At 34.5% G+C, this 9,102-nt stretch overlaps 1 protein-coding gene and 1 pseudogene across 1 annotated transcript; one reads left to right on the forward strand and one right to left on the reverse strand.

The window, feature by feature from the left end:
* Positions 1–3,898: 3,898 nt before the first annotated feature.
* On the reverse strand, positions 3,899–6,847 carry LOC120209584 (annotated as a pseudogene).
* A 302-nt stretch (positions 6,848–7,149) lies between these two features.
* LOC120209585 lies at positions 7,150–8,238 on the forward strand. Its single transcript, XM_039208553.1, has 2 exons — positions 7,150–7,408; positions 7,736–8,238. Exons 1-2 carry the CDS (start codon positions 7,229–7,231, stop codon positions 8,159–8,161), a joined length of 606 nt encoding a protein of 201 aa, XP_039064484.1. The 5' UTR covers positions 7,150–7,228; the 3' UTR covers positions 8,162–8,238.
* Positions 8,239–9,102: the final 864 nt, after the last annotated feature.

Raw genomic sequence — 9,102 nt, forward strand, 5'->3', positions numbered from 1 at the left:
GTTTATAGAGAAGAAAAATTACAAATGATAAGAACATATGATTATGATTCGTTATTGCAAGATGTTAAAATATAAATACTCTTTTTTATTGTGACCTAGATTTTTATAACATCCACATTCTTTGAATAGGACTCAGCGTTCGATCGAGTATACTCAAAAAATTTTAAGTTATTCTAGTTGACGAGTCTTATTTTATATCTCGGAGTTGACTTGAAATTTTTTTGAGTCAGCCGAGTTCATAAAATTCGAGTCGAGTCAAATTTTTAAATTTCTATTTAAATTTAATTGTAAATATTTATAATATTATGACATTATTTGGTTCTAATTTAAATGTTATTTTATAACCATTGTAACATATATATTTTTCGTATTTGTTTCATATGTAATTTGCATATACCTTACAAAGTCGAGGGACTCGACTTAAACTTGAAGATCAATCTACTAATCACTAAAAATTTCGAGTTATTCGAGTTGTATTTTACAACTCAATTTGAACTTAAATTTTTTTTCGAGTCGAGTGTTTGAAATTACAACTCGAAGTCAATTCGAGTAGAGTAAAAAAAAATTGGTTTTTCGAGTTGAGTCAAGTTTTGCTCACCCGTTTTTGAAGATGAAATTAAAAGATTCAAAAGTTGAAGGACCAATTTAAAATGAGAGTTATAATTTAGGTTGAAATTGAAATATTCAAAAGTTAAAAAATAATTTAAAAATGAATATAATTGTAACTTCCTAAAATCAGTGTAAGTGACTAAATTATAAATTTTGAAAACTATGTGCTCAATTTTGAATCAAGTTAAAAGTTCAATGACTTAAATAAGAATAATTCCTTATTGGATTAGATGATAATTATGAAAATATTGAAGGGTATAATAGTAATTTCACAAGGAAGATTTTTTTCCTCCTTTACATAGGAGATAACACGTGGAAATGAAGGGAGACAAGGTTCTAGTTCCAGAGTTCTCTTCTTCTCATTTCTTCTTCACGTGTGGAAGCCAAGAGCAAAGGTAAGATTTTTTGTTGGTTAATATTTAACTGAATTTAAGATTGTGTTATGATCATTAGATGATAACTAAGCTTAAGGAAAGCTTAGATTATCTTAAAACAATAAGATGAGGAGTACATGAAGAATTAAAGAAATGAAGTAGAAAAGTGAAATCTTGGATTAGAGTTCATAATAAGAATTGTAAGTGGGATTTGACTTGTTATCAAGCTAATTAAGGAATAGGAAGTGTTAGAATTAAAATTGGAACATGTTGGAATTTGAGTGAGATTCTTAAATTCCATATGGAGAATTGGATTTCTAAGTTTTAGAAGTATTGAATGGATAATAATTAGTTTAAGTAAGTGTATGCAAGTTAGGGATATAAATGAGGTGAAATATAAAGTGTTGAGAGGATTATAAAGAGATTCTCGTGCTAAAATAACATTTCTGGGCTATGTGCATCGATGCACATTCAATGTGCACCGATGCATCAAGGATAAATCCCAGAAATTTTTCAAGGTGTATCGATGCACATAAAGTGCATCGATGCACTCTTTTAAAATACAAACATCGAATGCCATTAATGCATTGATGCATAAGGAGTGCATCGATGCACTCCCTTAAATGTAAACATCGAATAAGATTTATGCATCGATGCAGGTTGTGGTGCATCGATGCATACCTTCATTAAAAGATGAAAATGGCTTTTCTTTTAGCCCAAGGAATGATAGTTTAGAATATATTAATTAGTATACTGATATATATCAATATATTACTATGTAGATTCAGAGCTTAAACGAGTTCCGGAATCATTGACAAGTAAGATTGATCTAGGGGAAAGATAAGAGATTGATATTGACTAGTGAGGCCAGGTGAGTGCATACTATTGATATATAGTGTTGAATGGAAATAAGACTTGCGATGAGTCTATTTCCTAGAGTAATATGCATGAAGTCATGAACATGATTATGTGTTTGTCATAATTATATGTGATTATATGTATTATATTAATTGTATGTATGCATGACTAAAGATATTGATATGCTTTGTACATGCTATATGATTTGTGTACAACACTATTATGTAATAATGGAAGAACATGAAATAAGTTCTATGATAAAGACATAAAGAATGAAATGAACATGTGACATAAGCTACAAGTTAATGAATCATTGATATATGTGTGGGGGGGACATAAGAAAATCAAGTATAAGTCATATTATATGGTATAAGTGATTACACAAGAAATGTTAAGAGACTCGATGATGATAGTATAAATTCGAGGGTATATGCATAAATAAGGATACATAAGTTATATAGGGAAGATTTATATAGTTAAAGAAAACTATGGTTTATGAATTATGTAAGTAAAAGGGGAAGTGAGATAAGATAAGTAGAAATTATTTATAGGATAAATGAGATTATTTGAACATGTATTATAACTTTATAAAGGATGACTTAGGCTAAATCATTATATGATATAAATATAGGGCATTACTATGTAAATTATATTAAAGAGACATGTTTACACGATTACAAGATATGATACAGGACATTAGATATATGAAAGAGAAAGTATATGTGATATGAGAATTAACATGAACTACGTGATTACATGTATATGTGAATGAAGCTACGAGTTTATATGAATATGTGATATGTTTACATGAATACGAAAAAGGATATAAAAGATAATGCCCATGATATGTGTCATGAGAGCTAGGGGTATAGTTGGCATACCAAGAGTTGAGGGTTTACACGGTCCTTCGGGATATATATCTATTCTTTGGAACATGTATGAGGTCTCTGAGATACATATTTGGTCCTTAGCATATGTATATGATTCTTAAGGAATTTTCTACGTGGTCCTTAGGGACATCTTATATGGCACTTTGGTGCATTTCTACGCAGCACTTAGGTGCAATTCTACGTGGCACTTTGGTGCATTTATACGAGTTGTGGTAACAGCATTAGTGCACAGCCTCTATAGACTCGCATATTTATAGTTCTCACATGTGTACATGGGCTAATAAAGAAGATGATATAAAAGAACCTTGTATGATATTGTGTGCTTTGTTTGTAATCTTTATGGTGTGAAATGATATATGTGATATGATGAGATGTGTATATAGCTTGGTTAAGAAAAATAGGTACAAAACATATAACTAAAAGATAAGAAATGAAAATAAGACTATTAAAAAGATACTGAGAAATTTATTACATACGCTTTATATGCTTTGTGATAGGAAATATGTTAATAGAATTATATGATGATATGTATATTTCTTTGTGGAACAATATGTATGTATATGATATGCAAAATGCAATAAGTATATATATATATATATATATGTAAATTTATGTTTTGATGCATTTTATGGTTTATCATGATTACATGAAATGTGCATAATAGAAATTAGTTATGATATGTTATAGTCAGTTTGTTTACGCCTCACTAAGTCATCGACTTAGCGTGTGATTGTTTCACACGTAGGTTAAAGAAGCGAGAAGAGAAACGAAGAAGAGCAAAACAGGTTAGCAACTCCCTTACAAAATTTCAGATAAGAAAATAGATGATTTAAAGGTGTTTGGTTAATTTGATTATAGTTGACATGTACTAAATGATTGAGTTAAATATGCTCTGATCGATTTTGGTTATGGTGGTCAGTTTATGTAAATAAAACGCTATTATTTTAATGAAAGTTTTAAATTTTCTTTGAATTTTGTCAATAGTCAAAGTTTGAAAAGTCAATGTGACACCTCAGACTCGTATTCGGGTCGGGTACGGGTTGGGGGTGTTACAATAATCTAGAGATAAAATTAAAATTTAAAAGTTTGAAGATCAATTTAAAATGAAAATCATTTAACGACCTATATTCAATTATCGATACGCATCAGTTCCGGTAGAAAAACGATACAATATGTTCTTAGGATGATAAAAAAGAAGAAGATGAAATACAATCTATCATCAATAAAATATGAATGTAATCTATCATCTCATCCATTTTTATACGAAGAGATCAACAAACCAATTTTATCCAGCAATTTAGATGCATTACCCTTATTCGTTCCATCATTTGGTGATAGAGGCGACGTCCATTGCTGGAAATTATGGAGGCTCCCGGTGAAGTCCGTAAGCAAACCATCGCCTCCGATTTTGTTCAACCAACAATCATATTCCTGGTATGGATCTTGATGGAAGTCGAAAGTAAAAACGAGTTTTCATTGCGGTAGGTGTGTGGATTAACCTGTATCAGAAACCAATCACACATCCATGCAGTTGTTCGATATCACCAGCACTTTTGACAATTGAAGGTCATAGATATTTAGTACCTGCAGATCTCGGGCATGTGCTCGGGTCATGAGATCCGTTGTGCCGATCACATATTCCTTGATGAAGTCGAGATACTCATCCGATGTAATTTCCCAATATGACTGAAATGTCGATAGTATTTTCTTTCATTAGATTTCCGAAATTCGGAAAGAGTTTAGATCATTAGAGCGAGTTATGAAGAAACAAGATTAGTATCTTGGCTGTCCTAGAATGCATGCTGTGAAACATCTTTGAAGGACTGTCCTACGGGAAACTAAAAGGGAAAAGAACAAAGGTGCATACGGGACAAACCTGATTAGTATCCCGAGTCGGAATCGTAACGTCATTGATCAAGAAGATCTTTGGTGAGTCCGTAAGATTCGATACGTACACAAGTGAAGTTGGAGCGAAGGACTGTATAAATAAAGGTTTTTCCAACCAATCTTTTGACATGTATTTATATCCATATTTCTTAACTGTCTCCACAAACTTGTCCTCAAATATCTTTCTGTTTGGCCATTACCTGTTGAAGACATTGTTTTGAAATCGAGGGAATCGAGGTTAAAAGAAAATATCATTCGATCGACACGGTTCACCGTATTTTAAAACGGAACCTAGTTTCACATGGTTTACAAATTGGAAAATACGAAAAACCAGTCCATTCTGTTGCAAATGATCAATTATGGTCTGGAGGCAGTCTCTGGGGAATGGGCGAAAAAAGTACTTGCATGCTGGTTGATGAACACTGGATTTTTAATCTCGGGATAAATTCCAACAACTCTCGGTGCATCTAGTGCAATCGAAATGAACTCCTCAAAAGTGATAATCAGGAACATTCCTGTCGAATGCACAAAAACAACTCAAATCTACCCCGAAAATAGTCGTCTTTCACAGTTAGTCAAGTGCCATAAAGTCCATAATGGACAATGTGGATCAAGGAAATCAGAAAAATTCTTAACAGCATAACTTGATACTAATATTTAGTTGGGGAGATGTGAAACCAGCAAGCAGAAACGAGCTGCTAGTTCCATTTCGCATACAAATGAAACCTCAATCTTTTATATGCTGATTTAAATCGATCCAAACAAATAAAAATCAAAGGGGAACTAACCATTATACTGCTGATCCCCGAATTTGTACCGCTGCTTCACCCGTAGCTTCTTTAATTCCTCTAGAGTGAAGTCAACTGCGTATATGAAGAATAATTTGTCATTTTCAGATGAAATGAGAAACATATTACTTGGAAATAAATACAAAACAGTACAAATTCAGAATTTTCGGAGAACTAAGGTGTTGTACTAAACACGCTGCTCGACTACAGGATTTGGCATCTCTACAGCACCATTATAAGAGGGAAAAGGGGCTAAAAGTTGTATGCTTCCATACCAGGAAAAAAAGCCTGTGGTGTTGACCCCTTGAATATCATAGTTCCTTCTACAATTCGCAAATTCTTTGTAATCCGCAACATCAGTTGTCTCATCGAGGGTGACATCATGAAAACACATAAGGACACCATCTTTAGATGATAGGATATCTGCTTCTATGAAGTCTGCACCCTCTGCAATAGCTCTCTGCAAGAAGAGGTACACAGTCAATGTACATATATAGCGTAACGACAGATAAATTAACATAATCCAGTATCTATGATTGATTAGGACATATAAATTAAGCGGCAGAAGCATTTGAACTAACTAATTCCAACACTATGGTGCCAAATAACACGTTCCATTGCACAAACCGAAAGGGAAAGCATGTACGGTAGTAGAATGTGCACACTCAAAACATACCATGTATGCAGCAGCCGATGCTTCGGGGATCTCTCCATTTGAACCTCGGTGTGCGATATTATACGGATGCGAGGTTTGCAGAGGCTGTCTATTTCGATTGGCTATTTTACTAGGAAGTGGATAGAAAGGCCTTGCAGTACGGGCAGCAATGAGTGACAGACACAAGAAAGGGACAAAGCCTGCATCGTTTCATAGCAATTTACTGATAATTCATTAAAATTGGGGGGAAAGTGCCATAATCTAAAGAAGCAGAAGCTGCAGGCTAGTTTTTGAATCTCTATCATACAAAAGTTATGGTGGTATTGGTGGATGATCATTATCCTTAACTGATAGATTCATACACACACCCACTTCTACTAATCATTTCCCAAAACTCTCGGTTCAAATGAATAAATGCAAAGGCTAGGAATTAATCTGTGATCATGTTCAACAATGAACTGAAAACCCCAGAAAAAAGGGGAGTAATATCATCAGAAAATGGCTAAAAGGAAACAATCATATAAGCATAGAAATTATACGAAAACCCATAAACAATACAATCAAGCTAAAAAGCAGCAGCATAAACCCAGAAAAAGTTAAGCACGATCGAATCCAACATTATGAAAAAAATCAATGGATAGCTCAAAACTTACCTCTAAAACTCATTACCTAACCCCTCGAACAATAAACCCACTCCTCGAAGAAGATGAGATCCCTTGTTTTGAACTCTAATCAACTCTAAACTGTAGTTTACAAGTTCCGGGCTGAATTGATATAAAATACATATAATATTTTCATCATATAAATAACGAAATTATTATAATAATTTTTTAGATAAATGAATAATTATATTTTTGTCTTATAAAACCTATAATTAATTATTTGATTACCGAAACCTATAAAACTAATCGAATAAACCGGATTTCAATTTACTATAAAATCTAGTTAAGTTTATAGGATCAAATCGAATAGGTCGACTTTTTACACGTTATTACAAAATCCATGAAAGGCGAAAGATAACCAATCATTACATGGCACGTGGGAAATCAATCCACGATCCTCACTGTCTATCCATTCATTTCGGACAAGGTTCTCTCAAAGACTCGAGCAAACAACACATCCTCCATTGCTGTAAGAAATTCGGAAGGAAAGGGAAAATAACCAGACATGGAATCCACTGGTGTTTACATAAGCAAAGGAAGTCGATTTCTGTTTCCTTCGAGGATTCCAGCAAAAAAGCCGTCTACATCATCACCGAATTCTGCAAATTTCTCACCTCTTCTCATTCGATCCATGGCTACTCAGAAACCGTTGCCTTCTGCTGCTAGGACTGTTGGTTCCAGAAAGGTCAGCTCCTTTGGCAGTTCATCCCCTCTCTGCGTTCTTCTGTTTAATTGGCGCTGTTTCGTCTTGGTTTTCTCTTGAAGTTTTTAACTGCAAGTACTCAAATGAAACAAAAATTAAACGTCTTAAAATTAATAATAAAAATTTAAGCACTAAAATAAATAAAAACTGATAGTTTAAGTACAAATGCATGTTTTTCCCTAAAAATAATAGTTTTCGTTGGTTCTTTTTCTGCCTCTGAGTTTTGACATGTTTAATGTTGCATTGAATGAGTCCGAGTACGAGTTTTAATAGCTTCTAACTTTATGTCGTGCCATGAAAGCAATGCAGGGCTCGAACTCGACCGTCTTCCCGCTGGGCGAGCCGGCACGGAGCGGCACGGTGGCGGCACAACCGGTGAAGCTGCTAACAAACGTGGAGAAGCTGAAACTGCTAACCAAAGCAGAGAAAGCAGGGCTGCTATCGGCGGCAGAGAAGTTCGGGTTATCTCTATCGTCGATAGAGAAACTCGGACTCCTCTCCAAGGCAGAGGAGCTCGGCGTGCTGTCGGCCGCGACGGATCCCGGAACTCCGGGGGCACTGTTGACACTCAGCTTGGGTTTATTGCTTTTGGGCCCTTCATGTGTTTACCTTGTGCCTGAAGACAACCTGTGGGAAATTGTGGTGCAGGTTGTGATGGCTGTTGTTTGTGTTGGTGGTGGATCAGCAGCCTTTGCTGCATCAAACCTTGTATCAAATTTGCAGAAGTCAAGCTGAATATTTAAATAAGCAGATTTTGTATCAAATTTGCAGAAATCAAGCTTTCACAGTAAAATGTAGTGATTTTCTACTTTACTTATTGTTATATTTAAGTCCTAGTTCGTGATTAAATAATAATTGTTAATTTTATAGGTTTCAGGTTCGAGTAAGGATGGACCAAGGGGCGGGTTGTCCCTTGAAAATTTAAAATTGTCATATATTTAGATTTTTTCTATATAATTTTTATTGAAAATCTGTTTTCGCCTCCTTTTCGATTTTTGGTTCGCCTATAACATAAAATTTTGTGTTTGTCCCTGGGTTCGAGCACTACCAAGAGAATTGAAGTAAAGAAGAAAGTTAAATCAATAGATTCAAGAGGTAAGCAGTTTAATATTGTATAAGTAAATATCAAGTTCGAATTTGTATGTACGTAGAAAATCTCCACCGGGAGACTCACCCACAAAAGTCTAGTGTTTGTCCGGGTTGGTCTGAATTAGTTAAGGTAAAACTTTTAAATAATAAGGGCAACAAAAATAAAAAGAAAGTTAAAGGAAGGCATTGAAGGCAGAGAAATTTGAGGTGCCATTGGTGTTATTGTTTGATGCAGTTGGAGCACGAATGCCATGTTTTTACATATCCACTCCCTCTGTTTTCACTGACATTTATTATTCATAGCACCATGGCAGTGCATTCGAAGCTTGACCCCTCTCTCGCCATGAATATCAAAGGTTTTGTAGCAGAAGTGGCATGCATCCTTCGATGAGCTTTCATACCTTTTTGTTAGGGTTTTGGTGGCCAAGTAGAAGAATCATTATTACCTGCACCAGCAGAAAGGAAAAGAACATATAACTGAGTCAGTGAGTCCATATTCAGTAACCGAGTCGTGATGATGATAGCTGAGATCATAGCGCTGAAAGTGATAGTAGGTGTACAATACTAGAGCGTTTCTTCTCTTCTTC

The sequence above is a fragment of the Hibiscus syriacus genome, unplaced genomic scaffold (assembly GCF_006381635.1).
Source record: "Hibiscus syriacus cultivar Baekdansim isolate YM2019G1 unplaced genomic scaffold, ASM638163v2 tig00019423_pilon, whole genome shotgun sequence".
Lineage (NCBI taxonomy): Eukaryota > Viridiplantae > Streptophyta > Magnoliopsida > Malvales > Malvaceae > Hibiscus > Hibiscus syriacus.